The sequence below is a fragment of the Hesperophylax consimilis genome, chromosome 5 (genome assembly GCF_061612785.1).
Source record: "Hesperophylax consimilis isolate HC1 chromosome 5, BYU_Hcon_1.0, whole genome shotgun sequence".
Lineage (NCBI taxonomy): Eukaryota > Metazoa > Arthropoda > Insecta > Trichoptera > Limnephilidae > Hesperophylax > Hesperophylax consimilis.
Window position 1 is genome coordinate 40192258 of NC_142840.1, and position 22571 is coordinate 40214828.

Genomic DNA, 22571 nt, shown 5'->3' on the forward strand with positions numbered 1-22571 from the left:
AATTCTTCGTTATGTAACAATATTTATTAAGATTATGTTAATGATCCCCACATAAGTATGATGGGCAGGTACTCTCTCGTACATACCCGTACTTCCATTTATTTTAACCACCCAAAATCAGTTTTTGGAAAATAAAGTCAACAATTTATTCAAAAATGTTCTGATTTTGATTTTATTCTTGGCACGGTTTAATGTCTTAATTAAAAGTACCCACGTTAAAATACTTGGCATAATTTTACTGAAAATCTGTAGGAATTTAGAGTGAGCTTATTTCAACAGGTAATTTGAGATTAGGTAGTAAGTGAAATTGTTACTGTTGGTATAATCATGAAACTTTAAGGTAAACAAAAAACAGGTTTGAGTATTGCCCATTTTAGTATAATCTGTACTTTGGTTATTGAATCGATCACAATAAAATATTATCTAAATTTCCTAAGTTAAAAAAATGTTATAAGCGCTGTAATTTGGCTGGAATCTTGAATGAAAAAATTGTAAAAAAAACATAGTATACTGTAAAAGCATAGTAAGTATTTTAGTTATTTTATTTGAAATTATTACTGTGGCAAACGTATGTCTGTCGGTATGAAAGAGACAGGCATATCTGAGTGGGACAGTATGACCAAGAAGTATAAAAAGGCATGTCTGTTGTAACTCGTCCTCTCTTCAATAGCTCTCTTCATCAGCAAACTTTTATATTATCTATTGTATCAATACTTATAGCAACCCAGAATAAAACCAAATAGTAACGGAGTACCTACATCCTTTTATTACTAAGAAATCTGGATAATCGGCACGGAAGATCACTACAATTACGACCTTAATCGAAGAGCTGTTGGCTATTTTGCTCTGGGCTCTGAGGTCACCACATATTTTTTTTTACATTAGCTCTACACAGGAGCCCTTGAGGAAAATAATTTATGCCTTCTTTGGGGATGTAGTATGGAGAGGTATTTTTAAGGAACGAAAGGAAAGGAAATTCCGGAAAGGACAGATCTAGGTCAGTGTGTCCAAGAGTGACGGATTTATATATCCCAGCGCATGGGTCCTTCTTGAAAAGTCCAATGGTTTCTCTCAACCAGTCTCTCCCGATACGGCCCACCACGCAGTAGATGAGCAGACGCTTTCGCCGCCAAGAAAAACCTCACATCATGAATCCAAGCACCCCTTCTAAGTTATCAAATGAAGCGAACCACGCGGAGTGATCTGCGCCTGAAGTTTTGGCTATCCATTAAATGGTTCCCGGAGTGGCTGTACCCATACCCACCTCCCAAAGTAGTCAATACTCGATTAGAGCAATAGAAACACATCAAAAGCCACTACAATCAACTTGTCTGATTCTGAACGGTTGTCTTTAATCGGGGCTATACAAAGAGCATCTACCACCCTGAAAAAACGTAAATTGTTTCCAAGAATAAAATCATTTTCCCTGAATCTATGAAGGGGTAGTACAATGTAATGCATTCGATATTTTGAAATTATACCAAAAAAATAGACAAGTAATAATACATGTTTGGGGAATGGTAAGGTGAGACGAATAAAAGATGTTCTGGTAATCACAGCGTTTATTGAAGGCAGTGTTGTAGTCGTAGTGAAAACTCCGAAACGATGCTCGATGCAGTTGGTGGGCATGATGAGTGGCGAATCCTCCATGCCGAAGATCGACACCGCGTCGGTGGATTCTGTCGACGGTGAATCCTCTAGGTCGATGGGCAACACCGGATATACCTATCGTAGTTGAAGGTGTTGGAGGGGTCATGGCGATAAAGTCGATGGCTCCACGTAGACCGGACTTGTATTTGATGTTCAGCGCTGGTAAAGACCATGGGTCTTCCAGAAGCCGAAGGTACGGTGAACCTAATCGGCAGATGAGAGTGGTGGACTTGAACCGCGCGAGCAACACCGGGTCGTATGTACCCGCGGCACGATGCGGGAGCGAGTTGCTGGGCGCGATTGAGTACAAAAGACTTGGTAGTGGATGCGGGCTTACTTATATACGGTCCCCGTTAACTACAGTCGGGGATGTTCTAGTTGCCTCCGTAGTGCGTTCTAGTGTATTCTCATGGTATTTGTACCAATAATCCACGCTGGTCTCGATTTCGAGCGTTCAATGTACCATGAATTATTCTAGTTGCTACCGCTACACAATAAAAACCTAAATAATTAAAATATTCCAAAATGCAAGGAAAAGCCATTATGGAGGATATTTGACAGTCTCCCGTCTCCTGTCGGGCTATCAGGGGGTCTCCATCCAAGAAACTATGGCACTGATGATGGTAGTGCTCCATAAGCTTCCTATGCGGTGGCGGAGATGTGCTCTGAAAGAGTCACTCTTACCTGCAGGAACATTTCCGTTCCGCTACTAGCGAATATCTGGTGATTATAGCATCACTGTAAGCGACTTATAGCTCGTGCCATTGGGATGCAGTGTAGTGTACACAAAGTTCTTACTTAAACAGCGATATGCAGAATGCGTTGAATAGTATTATTAGGACGTTTGTTATACTGCAAATATGAATACGTATTGACACCATACCTACTAAAACAGATATCGCTCTTCCTTATCTTACCATATTCTCTATATCGTTCAGGTCGTCTGTGATAATTTATGACAGGTAGATACTATTTCATAATCACCACCACCCAAGATTAAATCGGAACGTTTTATTACTATCCGTGAGAACTAAGTTATAATGTTCCAATGTTTACATATGTACGTTTTAATCCATAACATGGAGTCATAATGCAATCAAATCATGATACAATAAAATCTAAATTACCCGAATTCAATGAACCCATAAACATCTAGTCTCCTTGCAATCGGGTTTAAATTCTAATTAAAATTTATTAAATATTTTCCTGTTTGTGAAGTCTCTATTAATTTATAATTTATTAGCTTTAATTTTTGATAATAAAATCATTGGGCGTATTTATAACAGAATTTGGACCTCCGTGCTTTGGGAGCAAAATCGTTTGTTTGAGGTCGAAAATTACATTGATTTTAATAAATTCATTGCCAACCGGTTTGGTTGCAAATATTGCATTGATTGTTGGAGTAGTTACCTTATCAGTAAGGGATATCTACGCTTGTAATGTTGCTTATGAACATTCAATTTCTGAGAATTTGTACGTAGTATATAGCTCCTCGTTTAAAATGGACATCATTATGTTTTCAAGATTATTTTATAAATTATTAGGTAGTGGATACCTACCCTACTCTTATAATGTATAAAAGCGGGTCTTCAGGAACAATATTACCACAAACGTTGAATCAAACAAGAAAAGAAAAAAAGTTGTGGCACCGACACAATAATTTTGTTTTTGTCCGATGTTTTGAAAACATTTGGTCACTTGAGACCCGACTTAATACTAGCGCAGAAGCGTGAAATATGACGGTTTTCTGAATTTGTGTCAAATCTGTTCCAATTTTTTAAATAAAATGAAAAAAATTACCTTGTATTGTACTCAAGTATTGTATTACTGGTAGGCTCTTTTTTATTTTTCGTATTTTTCACATTTTATCAGTTCAAATTTTTTAAAATGATACTTAAATTTGAAGCAAATTCGAGTTCATCAAACCAGAGTTACGCAAGCCACACATACAACCAAAATTGGTATTTTTGATTGAATGGAATGAATATACAGGTTTCCGGAAATTCGAAGTACATGCTTGACGTCACCAGTCACCAGTCTCAAAAAGACTACTATTTATCCAACCGGTGCCGTATTTTGTACAAGTGTTCTTAAGATTACCCGCTAACATTGAAGAACACTGTAAAATGTTGGCATACTGAAACTATGGTTATTGTATTTATTTAAAGTGTAAAAATTCATCCATGACCCCACCTGATTTACAGGTATTTTAAAACATGCATTTCAAGATTTCCAATGCGTATGTTCGCAAATAACCTTAATAAATGAAGAGATATTCCAATTCCCCAAAAGTTCCTTTACCTTCAACATGAAACAAAATTCTTTGGCATTTATTTTTTATTTTCTAGTTATTTACGGATTTTCTCTATTGTTAAGGCTTTAAAAAAAGACTTCAATGAATATAAGCTGCAAAAGATCACGAAATAAAGTACACACAATATATTGTAAATATTATTTTTGAATATGAATGGATAATCAAGAAATATCCAGAATCCACGTATTTTCCCCACAAAAAGGTTCGCAACAAAAAACCCAATTCTTGAAAATTCTTTGAAATTCCTCGAAATATGGGGAATTATCCACTAATATGCAACCATGATGTGGATATTTGTAGACCATAAATATATTACATACGTAGACTGGTTGTGATGATTCAGCAAATTCAGTCGTACCAACAAACGGTGCGTTTTAATTTGATGGTGTTTTATTCGTTTTTGAATAACAATTTATAAGTTCTACGCATACTCATCAAATAATATGTGATAAAAACCTATATATTCAGAATCAGCATTTGTTGATATGAATACACATATTTTAGGTCATATTTTTTTAGGGTACGTACGAATTTGCCAAATTTAATTCAGCAACGCTAATTTCTTAAACCTACCTAAAAGTAATTAGTAAATAGTAAACAACACAAATCATATATTTTTTTCAAAATCAAATCATATAATTTCATTTTAAAAGTGTTTTATAAGTTATAAAAATCATATACCTGTAAATAAGCATGTAATTTACGACGTCAACAATTTGCTATCTCAAAGCCATGAACGAAAGGGACAGTTCTATTGTCTATTTTTTTGCCAAAAACAATAACTTAAATCTTCTTTTGCGACAGGGGGGTCCGAAATAGTTTACACGATCTTTCAGAAACCACACAGGGTGAACCTGATTTATTCGTGTCTACTACTAAAGTCTTTTTAACCAACTGATAACAATTTTATCACCCACAGAATTTTCAAGGCCTTAACTATTTTTAACTAATGTGTTTTTTAGCGATTAATGTCGTCGGAACTACATTTAAAAGCTTAATTAATGCATCAACAATAAATTTAATCAATTAAAATTTTTATGTATTTTCTCATTAATGGATTAAAAATTAATTTGTTGTGATTTTGTATTATCCTTAGATTGTAAACTTTTTATTGAATAACAAAGAAGTCAAGTTAAAGATACTTACATAAAAATGCTGGAATCTGAAGAAAAAATGAACGAGCATAAAAAAAGCATTAAAAATGGGTGTTCTGGAGAAAATTTTGCATTTATTATATTTAAAACACCTTTATTAAAAACCTAATCTTGATTCTTGTTTTTGCTGTGTGCCCATTGAAGAATATAATATTAAAATATAAAATTTAAAATTGCTGTTCGTTTAAACCTATTGAACCACAAACCAATCAGGAAAATGATCATTTTACCACCAAGGTTGTCATATAACGCATCTTCATCATATTTTTTTTCAACTATAGGTAGATGCTGCAAAATCTTCACACTCAAATTCACGTAAGCCTTGCCGCCAAAGTGCGACAGTTAAAGCCTTATGATCTTGCGAGCTTAAAGCCTGTACTTAAGGATGTAAAAGAAAATTGAATCAGTATCTTTTCACACTAGTTAACGCAGTTATACTTGAACACGTATCCATAGAGCGTTAACCCATAGGATTTATAAGTATAAATCGCACTTCTGATGATTAGCAACGCAACGCACGGGTGACCAATGACCGTCTACCCTTAAGGGTAATGAAGACATAATATACCCCTAATGACATTTGTATTGGTATCGTCCACGGGGAGTTGAATGGGGTGCCTTATAAGTACATTTGAATAACCATGAAGTAGGCAGTAGAAAGAAAGCCATCTTTAGAGTGGTAGATTAGTCACGGCTAATGGATTTCCCATAGATCGAGGTGGGCGCATGGAGGTGTCGCTCTTTATGGTGACGCCGCTGAGTGGGTGTTAAACAGTAGTTAACAACCAGTTAAAACGGCTGTTTATTATCTTCAATGAGTTTAACTTAGCCTACTTCATGATAAAAATAATAATTTATGCATGTTTGTAGGTATAATATGTTTTTGAAGAAGGCAGATTTTTTTTGCATCATCTACAATTGCCTACACAATATAAAAACTATGAAGCACACTTGTTTCATTGATTGAGAGAGATTCTTATTCAATTTTTATTATTGAAACGTTATCAATAATATTCAAGGAAATTAAAAATATTAATTGAATGTGATCATGTGTTATCATGTGCATCAAATATTAGAATATATGCAAATAGGTGGAAAAAATATTATCCTTATAAAACTAAAATTTTGTTTGTGCGTCCCAATAAAAGCTCTCTGTGAACTCAAACGTTATAAAATTAGTGATGCTCTTTCGGTGTAGAATTTAACAACGCTACGTTAATTCCACCACGAGTTTGGTGAATAAAACTGTTTTTAAATATGACATCAAAAACATATTATTATTTTGTCTAAACATTATTCTTTACTCATGGAGCATTGTCAGATTGTATCGTAAATTTACCCTAAATGATCTGTCAGATTAATGATTTATATACTTATATTTTCAGTAATAATTTGTACCCTGAAGATGCTTGAGTAAAGCGAAACCGGTCGGTTCTAAAAATAATTAAAAACTCGTCTTTTTAAAACAAAAAGTATTTTATTTTATTAGTTATATTTCCGGTTGACATAAATTTTCAAATAGATTCGCCAATTTTGAAGGTATTCCAAGGTTGATTTTACTTCATTATTTTTCGTTTCAAATGAACATGCATTACGTTACAAAATTTGACAAGTATTTTTCAAGCATGTATGCATTAGCGGTGGATGACAAAAATACTCTACTGCTATACTCGTAGATACACCGGGAACTAAAAGTAAAAACCATAAACATCAGGTTAAAAATTAATGAGAAAAAGATTATTTTTTAATGATAAACTAATGTTTATAAGAGAAGGTTTTTTTATGCAAAGTACAAAGGATAACAAATTATTATAAGCAACCTTGTTGGTTGGTTGGTGATGTTGGTAAGTTGGTTGTTTACAGGTGAAAAAAATATAATAAGCAGTAATTGTTTATTGAAGTACTTGAACATATTGAAGTATTTGGCGGGTTGGAAATAAGCCGACGTGGCTCAGTGGTCCAGAGCGTCTGACTGGATATCAGAAGGCGCGGGTTCAATTCCCGTCGGCGGCATTTATTTTTTCTCGGGAGATATTTTCAATTTGTATTGATATTACAGACGACTAATTATTGCTTATAATAATTTATTAAGAAAAAGATATTTGAAACTCAAGAGAAACTGGGTAATAATTAGTAGAATTTGTATAAAATAGTAGAACCAAGTTAAAATCTTGAGTGTGAGGAATCCAAAATAAAGCTGTTTTACTTTGGGTGGTTGACGACGACTGTCTTCAAGATGCCGCCCTGTGTGTATTAAATGTTTGTCACACTAAAACTCTATTAGGGTCCTTTCTACAAAGGTGTCAACAGTAATTGAAAGCACATAACGGTAGGCCACCCTCGTGGTGCCACCTACCGTCCATACCCATCACAAACTATTAAGAAAATAATTCCTTGAGGTCCGAGACATTTTCACATCAAATTCCACACCATTGTTGCTTGAAGAAATAAAAAACTTCTAACCATCATAATTTTGATCAATTTTTTAAAAATCTAAATTAGTTGCGGCAAAAATCATCACAAATAAAAAATACATTATATTATATAACCATTGTTGTTTTGAGATATGTCGTGTTTATTGGTTACGCCATATCAAAATCATTACACATCGTAAATTTAATTTGACTTGGAATATTATAGAATACCTCTCAGCAGTACAAGGAACTTTTATGAATGGAATGCTTTTCAGTTCCCACGCAACTTTTTGTAAGCAATTTCATATGAATATGTTTCAATAACTTGTGTGAAATATTCCATTTAAGATTGTATTGAATTTGACTTCATTTCAAACGATCACGTAATTTGATTGCAATCAAAGCAGTTTGATCAATAAAGCTCGACTTGATGTAGATTTATAAGGAGAGCAGATGAACGCTTTAATCATAAGTAGTTCGCTGGCGTAGTGTTAACTATTATTTGTGCAGAATTATAGAAGTAAGAATTGATTTCTCGGTAGATCAGAAGTTAAGGGTGTGAAATTATATCATACCGCTCTCAGTTAGTAGTTAGTATGTTGATTTAAATATTACGTCATCATTGTGGAGAGCCTTCATATGCTGATTATGATGATTATTTTCATGTTTTTGCCATTTTTGGTACCTTGTGCGGTAAAGGGTTCCTATCTCAATAAAACACCATAAAGGGTTAAAACTCATTCTCAATAGTTTTTAATTGCAGAACAGTTTTTGAATTTTCATTTGTGAAAACAACCACTTTTAGGACCGGTTGTTTCGGAGAATTTGAACAATTCATCAAATTTCAACGTTAATTTGCGAGTTCTGTGAAAGTCCTATTCAAGTTCTGATATTATATCATTATAGGTTAGTTGCTTGACATAACTGAAATAATAACAGAACTAGAAAATATCTTTCACAGAACTCGCAAATTAACGTTGAAATTTGATGAATTGTTCAAATTTTCCGAAACAACCCGTCCTTAAATGAGCATCATCCATTTCTTCACACCCATTTAGCCTCAAACTAAAATTTTCAATCACTTGCTGCATTTCTATTAAAAATGCATTGATGTCTGTGATTATTCACTTTAAATCATTCAAATGGTGTAGTAGTGGGTTGAAAACTTTACTTTTTATGTAGCCTTATAGGAAAAAGTCAGCAGGCGCTTAATCTGAATTCCTCGGTGGCTAGTTGATTTCTCCTAGGCGACAAATTACTCTTTCAGGGAATAAATCGTGAAGAGTAGCTAAAGAGTCATCCCCATCTTGCTGGAAAGATGTGTTACGGTTGTAGCCAATCTGTTTTTGCGTTTCGGTGCCAAAAATGTCCAGATAATATCGATCGAAATGAAAAACATTTTGAAACACCCATTATTAGCACTCGTAAAATATAATAAACCCGAAGCAATCACAAAATATCATACTGGTAAAAGTATCTACAGTAAAAATACATTTCATGATACAAAAAAAATAGAATTCTGTGATTATTAGGCATCCTTAGCATGTCAAGACTGTGGTTCGTGCCTCGAGTAATTGCATGTCACAATTTCAAATATCACAAACCAGTTTGCAGCCAAATTGCTAACAATAATGTCAAAATTACATTTCAAACAGCACCACAAATACGGGAGTAATGATTTAATTACGTCGTGGGATGGAACTGCAAATGTTGTTACCGGGAGATCAAGATATATTCCAGAGATCTGATGGAGTCTGTATGAGTCCAGATGAGCGGTGCTCCATTGTCATTAGTGAATGAATCGTTTCGGATATTTGCGTGAATGGGCCTGCGATTGTGAAGGACTATATTAAAATGCATTCAAGGAGTCTCGTGAATGATGAAGTACCGTGTTAAATAACTTGCTTTTCATTTTTGTTTCGGGTCCCTTTGTAATGACAAAAAGGTGTCCCGCAAGGTCCATTGTTGAGTCCTTGCAGGTATCTAAATCATAACATTTTTAAAAGGTCTACAATATCTGATCCCTCAGAGTACTTATCAATGTATTTGGATTTGCCCTTTTGTGTAAGGTCCTTCTAACTTGTTTGAAAAAGACATTAAAAAAATTACAGGTTTTACAATAATTCTTGCTATATCATTTGAATGGGCAAGTAGCCTTTGCATCTCTTTGGGCATTTTCTTTTAGCGTGTGAGAGACGTTATACCTACGTCAAAAACATGACAAAACCCAACTTTCAATCCTTCAAATTTGATCGATTACTTATTATTTTCTTGGTATCTTTTATAATACGAGAATGTAATCATTTTTATTGGAAAGAACAAATTTCTGTGGGAATTTGACTTAGAACATTCAGAAATATTTGATAAAATTTTACATGTGAATATAACTTATCACCGTGCCATTTATCCTAAGACATAACCAAAGATGATGAAATGCCATATATTTTCTTGAGAGCGCTCCTTGCTTTATTCACATTAATACTCATAATTCGCTCACCAATCACAAGAACCAGTTTCTTCTTTGGTGAGATTTCGATTATAAATATATTTTGTACCGATATGTAATTTATATAACACCACAGGACCTACTTATATCTATATTATATAAATATATATTTTTTTACATATATATATATCCTTCCTCCACTCCACTTCTATTCAATAGCCTTCCAAATCAAAGTCGTCAAATCCTTGTATACATTTAAAAAGAATATTAAATTATTTGTGCTATTCGATGATTTCCAACATATGCTTTCATACAATGAAAATATATAATATTATTTTAGACCACTTTCATTTTAATTACACTCGTTTCGAAAGCACCCTTCCTTCATCAGGAGAATATTAAAATATGTGGCATAATATTTTGTATATGTATATTTTTTCATCCTTTTCCTTTTATAATGTAATTTTTTTTTCTCTCTCTTTCTGTCTCCTTTTTAAAATAATAGTTTGTCATATTTTTTCTTGCAATTAAATATCAATGAATATCATGGTCAACCTCCATGTTTACTATATTAAACAGTAATGAATTGGCTGGAATTAGATTAATAGGTACCATGTAGGTTAAAAATTTAAAGTAAAAAAAGATACAATGTAAACAAACAATAAATATACCTAACATCATCTCATACACACTGACTGCGACATGAACAGAATCTACCCATGTTTAGTACCTACCGATTCTTACATAAAGGTCATAAAATATATTTTTCTTAAGATTGTTTCAAAACGTATTAAATACTTCCGCCTTTAGTTGATAACGCCGCCCTTTATGATGTTGTCCGGTTTGGTTCAACCATTTTATTACAATTTAATGATTTTCGCACGACGATTTTTATTTAGTCTCGGAGCCGCTCTTATCATTTGTCTAGCCTGATCCTAATGCTATTTCTATGTAGGCACCTCAAAAGCCTAACTCGTCGTTTGCTCTAGAAGTAAGACATCATTTCACCATACCAAACCTTTGAAGCTATTTTAGGACAACTTTTGAGATAAGGCCTTTGAGATTATTATTTGCAGACACTCCGGATTCAATGTCCTTGATCCTTTACTTATCAAAAATCCGTTAGGTTATGTGGAGTTAGATATCATTGACATTCCTTAAGCGATAAAACCTTTTAATTAAGAACCCTCTGAGCCAATGTTTGGTTTGGACTCAGATTAAGAGATTTAGAGTATTGCAAGAGTCTTATCATATTTTTTGCTGTTTTTCCGTTGTTCAACAGTCGGGTTATAAAAAAGTATCAACCTGTTCAGTCTAACAGTTTAGTTATGCAACACCTTTAAAGATAGGTCTGGTTATAAAAGTGTTACCAAAGATACATTAATAGTGTGCCTATCTCTACCAACGGCAAACGTGATTATTTTTTTGTCTGCGAAATCCTCAAGTGTAGTAAAAAAAATTATAAATTTTATTAGGTAAATTAAAAAAGATACCCTTTTTACTAAATATTTATTTTGTTGATGTTAATAATTAACTGTTATAACTGGATCTTATTGTTTAACTCATTATGAAAATGACAAAGATTCCAAAGCCTTGTATGTTCAGACATACGTACTATCTACAAAGATAATTACATTGTTTTCTTTAAACATAAAAATAATGCGTTTGCCAAATTGTTAAAGGCTTTCATGCAATCCGACCAATTAATTCGAAACATCATAGGGTGATTAAAATATATTTCGATAACGTTCGTCTCTAGTACATGCAATCGTATAAAATAATTTTACAAACAATTTCATACTTTTTTCTGCATCCGCGAAATTGAGAAAAACATTCCAAATTCGCCGCGAGAATTTTATGAAACTGTGCTTTCAATTTAATAATAATTATGCCTTCCGTCAAGTTCATGAATGAAACCGAAATGTATGTTCATATTATGTAGGCATTTGCCGAGCACATTTATATGAATTTCATTCTGTTGGGAGTAAAACGCTGCCTTTCTCAATGAACCCGAAGGTATGTCCCCGGTACAATATTTTTTACTTTTTATAATTGAATCTTAACAATGCTCTTCCGTTGTCGGAGTGGGATATTTTAGTGCCGGGAGGATAATCGCCCGTTCACAGTATTACGAAGAGTAATTATTGAAATGATAAAAATGATGAAGTTTCATGAAAAATAATTATTTGCTTTTTTGTTGTAAATATTGCATCAGAAGAATTTAAAACTTCGAGACGTTGGTGATCGTTTCAATGAGAGTCATTTAATTTTGTATGGTAAAAACATATTTCTAGGTATATTAGTAATGCAGGGTTACGAAAATATTGGTTCTGTGATAACTCAACACAGTGACAATTCAACACACTTTTAAAAAGTGATATAAATTCATTAGAAAAGATGAAATTTTTTTTTAACCTAACCTACTTAGCCCAGTTAATAAAATTTTTGTTTCATCACTTTCCACGACTTTATATAACTTTTTAAAGATGTGATGAATTATCATTTTGATAACAATTATTTTTATAAGCAATAATTATTAGCCTGAAACACTCATCCACATTGAAAAATCTCCCGATAAAAGATACATGACGCCAACGGGACTTGAACCCGTGTCCTTTCGATTTCCGGTACTAGTGTTTCATTCATACTAGTGTTTCATTCAACAATTACGGCTTGTTACATTTTTTTTATTTATTTTTATTTTAAATAAAAAGTTGGTTGTTTCAGGTGAAAAAAGAAAAAAAATGTAACGAGCAATAATTGTTGAATGAAACACTAGTGTATATTGAATTATTTCGCGGATAAGAAATAAGCCGCCATAGCTCAGTGGTCAGAGCTATCGACCGGAAATCGAAAGGACACGGGTTCAAGTCCCGTTGGCGTCATGTATCTTTTATAAGGAGATTTTTCAATGTGGATGAGTGTTTCAGGCTAATAATTATTGCTTATAAAATAATTGTTTTTTTTATTATGCTTCCGATTTTGTTGTCCGGGTTAAATCTTCCCCATAGGAAAAACTAAACCCTTCCACTCACTTTTCCACAAATGATCAGCTAGTCAATCAACACTATGTAAGTGCATTATATAAGTAAAATAAATACAAAACAATACAAGAACAACAACACGTCAACTCACCAGATATCAAATGGGAAAATAATTCACCGTCTCCAGATATTTTCATATCAGAGGGTTCGGCTCGGTAGAACTTCTAACAGGGCCTATAAATCCTACTGATCCCTCAACATAAATATTTAAAAAATCTTTTGTTATCCTACATGTATTCAAAATGACCGACTTTTGCATCTTTATATATAAATTTTTTGATAGATCTAATACGCCTAAATTTTTAATTAGAGAGCTAGGTATAATGCCAGTAGCCGAAATAACGAATGGTAATATTTTTATAGTCTGAGAATGCCAAATTCTTTTTATTTCATTTCCTAAATCTGTGTATTTTCTTATTTTTTCGCTAACAGATTTTTGAATATTACAGGAATTTGGTATAGCGACATCAATGATATAAGTTATTTTTTTAATTTTGTCATGTAAAACTATATCGGGTCTATTATGACTAATCGCTCGGTCTGTTAGTATAGTTTTATCATAATATATTTTATAATTCGTTTTCTAAAAATGAATTTGGTTCGTATTCATAATATGGTACTATATTACGGCAGTCAATCAAGTTATGTTTAATTACCAAATTTTGGTGAATTATTTTATTGAATTATATAATTATAATTTTACCCTTTGAATTATCATTTTGATGATTTATCCGGTCACCAAAATATTAATGGTTTAAATTGTAGTTTCAGGGAAGGTATATACTTCTCCAATGCATGGGAAGCCTATCCAATATTTTATCATTTCACCAAGATTGCCGAACTCCGTGCCAGAGTCGTACGGTATTTGGCTCCGATCCCGAAGGTCGTGATTTCGTTTTGATTTCAGTGCAAAAACAAAAGTTTACATCTTAGCCGCGAATCAAAAAAAAAATGAATCAAAAGATCGTTTTCTCGGGACTGGCGGCTCCATCGCTATCATATTCATAAAGCTTTCATGTGTTGAATCTTTAGGTCAAATCATTTTTTTTTCAACTAGCAAATCCATTTATATCACGTTCTGTCGAGTTTTGAGTTATTAATAATTATAATGAAATAAAATTTGACGTCATGTACTACTTTGCGTCTACCACTGTTTTAATTTTTAGAGAAAACAGTGTTGATATGGTTGTAATGTTAGTAAGTGGCTATGCACATTTTATAGCAGAAACACATCAAAATTTTAAAAAAATATGTAAAAATATATTTATTCGTATACAAGTTTTCGTATGATTTTAAATTACCAGAAGACTATGCATATATTGCATATGCACATATTATGGTAGACGAAATTTGATGTTTATTATGTACTCAAACTTAATAAATTAATAAAAAAAGATAAAATTTAGTTCGAGTAGAATCTTGCGATCATACATAAAGAGAGAAGCCAATAAAAAATGCGTTAAAAAATGAAGATAGTGTCGATAGTTTTTATTCGAAGCCGAAGGAAATAGGGACGGATTAGCGCAGCGGTTAGAGGAGCGCCACAGTAACGCGAAGGTTCTGGGTTCAAGTTTCGAATTTTTCTGTTTCAAATTTGCATTTGAGAATCTCTAATATTGTCTTCAATAGTTAAATTATTACAAATTGTGGTTTTACTTATCAAGTTATTCCAAATATAAATAATACATTAATGTTCCTATGCGTATGAATAAAGATCTAGAGAAACTTGTTGAAAGAATGGAAATGGAGATGTTAAAAATGTACGAACCATTAGCAAAGTTCACCACCAGTTACTTTACAGGCTCCTGCCTAGCACCTAGCGGTCAGAGGTAAAACTAGGGCTAACAGATAAAACAGATGTTTTGCCTTATCAATTGGCTTTCTTTTACAGTGTTTGTTTACAATTAGCTTGTCAATGTGTTTTACTTGGTTAGATTATAAAAAGCCTCGCCGACTGGATTCCTTCTTCTTCTCTCCTATAAAATAGTAACAAGCAGTCATTATGGTCTACAGACCATTAGTAAAAGTGTTTTGTCCGGGTCGGGAATAATTTAACTCTTCGTAACATTAAATAAAGTGAAATGCAGTTTTGTGCAGTAAAAACAAAAAAAAAACATGCGTCTGTTATTGAAGACTTCATCAAGCCCAAACAAATCTTAACAGGAGATTAAAAGAGGACAATTGATTTTATAAATTATCATTGGTTATTATAGTTAAACTTATAAATACGAGTACATAGATGAAAAATCTGTTTTTACTTTTTCAATCAGTTCTACTCCAAGACGAGTTTTATAAGTAAACCCTTTGCTTTAACTAGTTACCGGGAAATGTATCAATTTGAAATCTTAAGTAATTCCCGTACTACTTTGATAGCCAATTAAACCTGTTGATATAACGGTATTAGAAAACTCATTATTCCTCCTTTTTCAATTGATTAAACAACACGGTGTGACGGATTAAGTCTATCAAACTTAACTGACTTATAACCCCAAGTCAACGGAGATGATTTAATGATGGAAATTGCTTTGTAATACTTTTGATGATTGGATTGAATGTTGAATTGAACATTCTAATACGACATTTGATCGTAAAAGCTCCACTACTTAGGGAATATATGTATACAGTTTACGTTTTTTATAGTTGTAATTAGTAGCCGGGAGCCAGTGAGACTATGGTATGATATGTTGTGGGGCTGAATATAGTACTAAGTTTTCAGGGAGGGGAAAAAGATGGGTAAGAGGAAGGTGGAAAAGTACCTGACTATTCAGATCTGGTCACCAAACACTGCCAAAACCAATTCAAGCCATGTTTTAATTTTTAATGGTGGTATTTTGGAGAGTATCTTCCACTCTGGAACGCGCCGCAAATATACTATATATTATTTTAAATGAAAATAACACAAATTAATTAAATAAATAATTTTACTTGCGCATGCCAGGATTTGAACCCGCGACCTTCGGCTTGCTAGTCGAGAGCCTTACCCCTCCATCACGGAGGCCGTCAGATTTTTCTAATTTAATTTAGACGAATCCTCCAATCAAAGAATTACACAATCATACCGTGATAGTACAATGTAGTAGTTTTTAATTACACCGGTTTAAAACAGATTATGTATAATATCATTAACGTTTCTGACAAGCTGTAGGTTTTGCTATTAACGTCATCAAATTTAAACAAAAAATACATATTATGAATTTGCTTTTATTTTTAGATCTGATTGAACTTATCGGCAATTCTTTTGTTGGTCTGTCTTATCGCTACGAAAAGAAATCATTATTCTCAGTTCATTAGACAATTATTCAAATCAATTCAATGGGAAACTTAACATCTGAGTAATAGAACGTTGACAACCTGATAGACAAGCTGATACTGAATTAAGTATTTAATACAGAGTGTCCTGTTCATACTATGTATTCAAAATGTATGTATTTTAACTGTCGATGTATGGTACATATTTTTTTATCGAATAGCTTGTCATAGGTTTTTTATGGTATTTAGCAAGGTTGCGATTTAGCTTCAGTAGAGGTCTTTATCACCAATTACCAGTGCAAATGGTAGCGACTGCTATGGTGTTCACAGTGTTTACCTGAGAAGGAAGAACAAATACAACACGACCCTGAATTACTACCAAATTATGACTAACCGCCGATAAACTTAAAAAAAGCGAAACTTAATGCTAAATCATTAGTTTTGGTTAATATTTACTACGAATTGGTTAACATAATGAATTCCAACAAAATGCTTCGGTTAAATTGAATCTTTTCTATCGTTTCCACTGATTAGAATTTACTTCAATAACTTCAATAAAACCCATATTATGGCTAAGATTATCTGTGACAGTCTTCCCTTGATTAATTTTTTTTCTTTCTTTTAAAATTATTTACAAATTCAATAAGAAAATCACTTTTGCGCTTAATAAGAAAATAGACATTTTTGCTTGTGGTTTCCTCTTAATTACATTTGTAAGATGTTCACCCTGTGATTTTTATTTCTCAATTTTGATATAAAATGTTGAGTCTCGTAAATAAATTGGAACTTAAGTTGCGTTAGAAAATACAAAAATATTAAATTATTAATAATAATAATAATTAATTTTTTAATTTTTATTATTTTAAATATTTAAAATTAATAAAAAAAATTATAAAGGGAAATTTTGTGAAATCATAGCGTACATTTATTATTTTAGAGTAAATGGACTTCGTAATTAGGTCCGACAATGTTTGTCTACTAACTGTATCAATAAATTAGTTAATTATGAATGTTATAAATTATTTTACAATTGAATTAATTTTCTTTATAATTTATTTTTAAAAATATAATAATTTATATTTTATATCTGCTTTAGAATGTATATAAGCAACCGATCGAAACAGATAGGTACCCACTACCTACTTATACTTATAATCGTATACGAGACTATAGTGCGCCCCACTGTTGAATTTGGCTGTCACTTCTGGTATGGAGCTCAAAAATTCGTTGACTGTGTGCAGAAACGGGATAGATTACCCTATCTTAACAAACGGAATGCAATCTTTAGATCACAGGCGTCAGGTCGGCATGCTTTCCTTGTTGCACCGGTATTACAATGGAAAGTGCCCCGAGGAACAAACGCCATTGATCACTTCGGCACTAGTACATAGTTGTAAAACACGGCAAATGCCCTCCCAACATATGTACACCATTAACATTTGTCACTTGAGAACGGGTCGCTTATACAACTTCTACACTTGAGTCTTGCTTTGCTGTGGAACGATTTGCCGGCTGGTTTCATCTATCCTAAAATATGTTCACTCTTTCCTCTCCTCAAAAGGACCCTTTACACAGTATCCCCAAAGATGAAATAATTCTGTGTGGAGTTATTAAAACATATATAAATGCATCTAGCTGAATATATAATAATATATGACACGGTTAACCGCACACCCTGTAATAATACAAAAATAATCTGACCACATATCGATATCCGATGTAATCTTGTCCTACGATACGAACGGCTTTACAAAGAGATTCCTAATTGGAGGTTTGTATTACAAGTTACAAGACGCTTGACATTGCCCAGAAGTGACGTATTCTCACTGTCTTTAATCACTTTTACTTCTAGGATTAAGCTCCGGTAAATGTCCACAGTTAATTATTTCTGACGTCTAACAAGCATACTTACTTCACATTGATTGAAGTGGGAAGGTACCTACTTATTATCTTCACATTTAAAACAAAGCCTTAATTCAAGTTAGGAATATTGAAGTGACAGTAGTTTAGATATAAATTAATCGGAATTATGGTTGTATAAAAGCTATATTCAAACTAAGTCATCTTGAAATAAAATTGTACCGTATCGTTAAACAAACAAAAAAACACTAGGCACATTTTACGCATTTACGCATTGAAAATAATTAATCTAGAGAACCAATCGTTTTTCAACATTTAAATTTAATCTTTAGAATTGTTATTTATTTCTCTTACCCATATTTTTACTAGCAGAACCCGATATTATGAGGTACGGTTGTACATGATGATGTTTGCAGTGAAATGGTATTTGTATTATGTACGTTTTATTCTTTTATGTTATGAAAATTGCCTTTTTTGTTCATTAATCCATCTTTTAATTTTGTATATGAAAAGTTTTTTTTTCCTCACTTTTTATATCGAGTGAAAGATGGCTGAATGTTTTTATTGCATTGTATTTGTGGTGTTTTTTCCAAAGTTTGTGTTTACCAAAACTGTGGTGAAATAAATTATTTAACTATGTTTATTAAAACTGTGGTATAATAGAATTTAAAATCTCTACAAATTAAGATTCTTCTGTAGAAACATAGTTAATTTTACACTTGTATGCAATTAATGCAACATTTAACTGACACATTTTTTCGTCGGGAAATAATGAATTTTATTATTATTATTATAACAAGTTTAAAATTATTTACAGTTTGCATTCAAATGCAAATAACATATTTATAAAAAAATATTTATGAAAAATATTTGTTAATTAGTAAAACATTTTTGTGTGTTTGATTTTATTATGCAGTATGTAGGGTGTAGAGTGTAAAGTAATCAACTAAAGTTTTATTGTTAGGGTCTGTGTTATGTTTGAGGGATAAAAGAAAGATGCCGATTAATCAGTCACTGGTTTTATTTTCATTTTTCTTCCAAACTTAATGCTATTAAATATTAAATAAACAATCAACTATTTACTAATGTCTTCCATAAGAGCACGGTGGATAACTTAGTTTACTGACTAGATAACAGGAGAATAAACTATTTTGTACACGAATTGAGCAGTCTAAACGTCTCTAACTTATTCTGCTTTCACAAAACTTATAAAATAAGGCACCGGTGGATTGAAGGCGAGAGAAGGCTCTGGTGGAGCAACTCGGGAATGAGATTGATAGAATCTGTAACAAAATAGAAAATTAATTAGTAATGAGCAAAAAAAACGAGTAATAACATAAAAAAATGGAAGTCACAAGACAATATAATTTAAATTATGGGGTTTTTATAAGATTTGTAAGTCACATTATTAACAATATAGGATTTTTTTATACATTGAGTGTAGAGATTAAAAAATCTGTAACAAAGTGTACATGGAATAATGAGGAACATGGTAAAGATGTTTACCTGGTAATTATTTTTGTTGCCACCAGGAAATGACATCCAATAGTTCCTCGTCTATTGGATTGATGGTTTGGTGCGGGTTCTCGTATTTCTCGATCGGGAAGCAGCTATTCATGGTGTATCCTGTCGAGACGTCTGATGAATAGGAAGGAGCGGGAGAAGAGGAAGTTTCAGATGCAGGGGGCGTCGTCTGGTCCAGCAGGTAGCCATGATCCAGCCTCTGTGAGACATCCATCGGTATAGAACTGTAGAACATGTTGTTTTCTTGATTTTCCGTCCTGTCACCGCAATTTTCCATTTGTTCGTCACTTTCGTCGAGCAGTTGCTGAAGGTATCTGATATATTCTACAACCATTCTTAGAGTATCAACTTTGCTGAGTTTTTTGCTGGCTCCTCTACCAGCATTGCTGGAAAGTGCTGCAACTACAGCTGGAGGAAGATGTTTTCTCAAAGCTGCAAATCCGTCGTTCACTTGTTTCACTCTGTTTCTTTCGCGGGCGTTTCTCCTGATGATGGAAGCGGACTGATGTCCTCCTGTATAAGCGGTCGGCTTATAGTTCATCTTTTTCCTGCACCTCAACAACTCAGCGGTGATATTCTGCTGAAAATTCGTCATTTTCACAGGCGCGGGTGCGATGGGAATAGCTCGCTTTTCCATTTTTATTTGCGTATTAGGATAGCCAGTAGAGACGATAACACAATTATGTTGACCGGGAATAACTTGGATTTCGTTCAACATTTCAAAACTGTCGAAAAATTTTTAAGTGTTTTTTTTCACGATGTTTTTGGTTTATATTCGATGGGGGAAGGAACAAGGAACACACTTGCACTCGGTCGGAGTTCCCGTGAACAACTGATGAACTGATTGTGCCGGTGCCGGGGTCGGGCCGTGGACGGAAAGCAGTGGCAGTGGGAAGGTGGCGCAGGTAGGAACGATCGCGGCGGACGCTCAAACTAGTATGAGCCCTTCGAGTAGCCTCCCCTTATTTTGTAGACACACTTTTCGGTACAGAGGGCCCGGCCTTTTGAATGGCTTGCACCTGGAATGGTACACCTCTCAAAATAAACAGATCAAGTACCGCAAGCTAGAAAAAGGTAAGTGTTTTTTAGCATACTCATTAAAGATAAAAGATAATGATACATTATCATTTTACAAGGTGTGAGATCGATGATTGGAAATGGGGAAATTCATTTAAAAAAAAAAAAATTATTATATTTTCAAATGTAAGGAATTATGTAAACGCGTTATAATTTTTACCTACATGGAGAAAATGAGTATTGCTAATATATTAAGAATATCTTCAAATTATTGATATTCCGGTTAAAAACGGGATAACGAATTAATTAATTGGTTTCCTGATATATAGACGAATAAATTATCACGATTTCAGAACACGTGTTCAAAAAACATTATGTATTAGCGAGGTAATTGCAGGTGCATGAACATGCCTGCAATCCCGTTTTTACCGGATTACCAATAATTTGATTATATTCTAAATAAATAAGTAATACTCATTTTTTCTAAATGAAGAAGAAGCCTAGGAAGGTACTCAAAGCGCATTATAAATGGAAATGCTGATAAAAATAGTGTTTATACAATACCATTTCAAGTTGATCATGACCAATTGGTTACATTTTATAAATATATGCCAAATCAAAAAGAAAATCAAACAAAATTGACAAAATATAAAGAATAAGTTTGCTACAACATAAGAAATTGTTACCTATAACGCTGTTTTACTCAAAGTAATGGCAATATTACTAAACTTGTTAAGTTAATTCAAAATTGTATTTAAGTCCTTCGGCATCCAAGTGCCCCTCAGGTAGATAGGTAGGTATCTAGGTAGGTGTAGGTAGGTACCCGTCTATTACCCCCACCCCTAGGCGGCCCGTGTTCGGCGCGCGACCGGCAGGTGATACCAACCCTACTTGTATAATAAATTATCATTGTACGCACCGTCACACGGCGGCCAGCCAAACACTACCTAGCCTGGGTAATAATAAAAATAATAATTACTTTGGTTATTTTAATTCGTAAATTCGTAAGTCATGTTTATTACGCAGTTACTTGGGTGTATCGATCTACCGGTTCCGAGATCACCTGCATTGCGAATTATAGGTAAATTTTAATCGAATAGTTTAATTTCGGTTAGAAATTAATATGTTCTATCTTTGAATTATTTTCTAACCAGATAACTTATATCGAGAAGGGTTCCATGATAACTCAACACAGTGACAATTCAACACACCTTTAAAAAGTCATTAGAAACGATGAAAACAAAAAAAACTAACCTAACCTAACCTAACCTACCCAGTTGATATTTTTTTGTTTCATCACTTTCCATGACTTTATATAACTTTTCAAAGATGTGATGAATTATCATTTAGATGATTTATTCGGTCACCATCGAGAAACTATCACCTTAGTATAAATAAACAATTGAATAAATCACTTGAATCGAAAATGAAGAATATATAAATATACATTTTTTTACATAAACTCCACAAAGGAAGCAAATAATTTCCCCGAGGGCCTATGTCATCTTTGGGTATGCTGTGTGGAGAGATTTTTTGAGGAGAGGAAGGAGTGAATTGTACTAGTGAGGAAACACAGTAGCCGGCAAATCGTTCCACAGCCGAGCTGTTGAACTCAATAACGAGTCGCAGAGGCCACAAATGTCAACGTTTTTTTTTTTTTTTTTTTTACAGTAATACCGCACAAGAGTCCCAACTGCTCCCGTGTGGAGCCAGTGAGACTATGGCATCCCCAATTGGGGTATGTTGTGAGGCTGAGGGTATTGGGGAGGGGAGGGAGATGGGGAAGAGGAAGGTGGGGAAGTACCTGGCTATTCAGATCTGGTCACCAAACACGGCTAAAGCCATTTCAAGCAACGTTTCAATTCTGAATGGTGGTCTTACACCAGGGCGATACTGAGA

The 22571-nt window shown here is 33.4% G+C and overlaps 1 protein-coding gene and 1 non-coding gene across 2 annotated transcripts; one reads left to right on the forward strand and one right to left on the reverse strand.

The window, feature by feature from the left end:
• The first annotated feature begins 7058 nt into the window (after positions 1-7058).
• On the forward strand, positions 7059-7131 carry TRNAS-GGA (transfer RNA serine (anticodon GGA)). Its single transcript has one exon. It is a non-coding gene; the product is annotated as a tRNA-Ser (tRNA).
• Positions 7132-19146: 12015 nt separating this feature from the next.
• Positions 19147-20466, reverse strand: LOC149423941 (achaete-scute complex protein T3-like). Its single transcript, XM_089632202.1, has 2 exons — positions 19638-20466; positions 19147-19414 (listed from the first exon to the last, which is right to left on the reverse strand). The coding sequence occupies exon 1, from the start codon at positions 20371-20373 to the stop codon at positions 19645-19647; it is 729 nt and encodes a 242-aa protein (XP_089488328.1). The 5' UTR covers positions 20374-20466; the 3' UTR covers positions 19147-19414; positions 19638-19644.
• Between the last annotated feature and the right edge of the window lie 2105 nt (positions 20467-22571).

Bases quoted from the DNA above. Each gene is read 5' to 3' on its own strand.
- LOC149423941 (XM_089632202.1), bottom strand. From the start codon at position 20,373: ATGTTGAACGAAATCCAAGTTATTCCCGGTCAACATAATTGTGTTATC.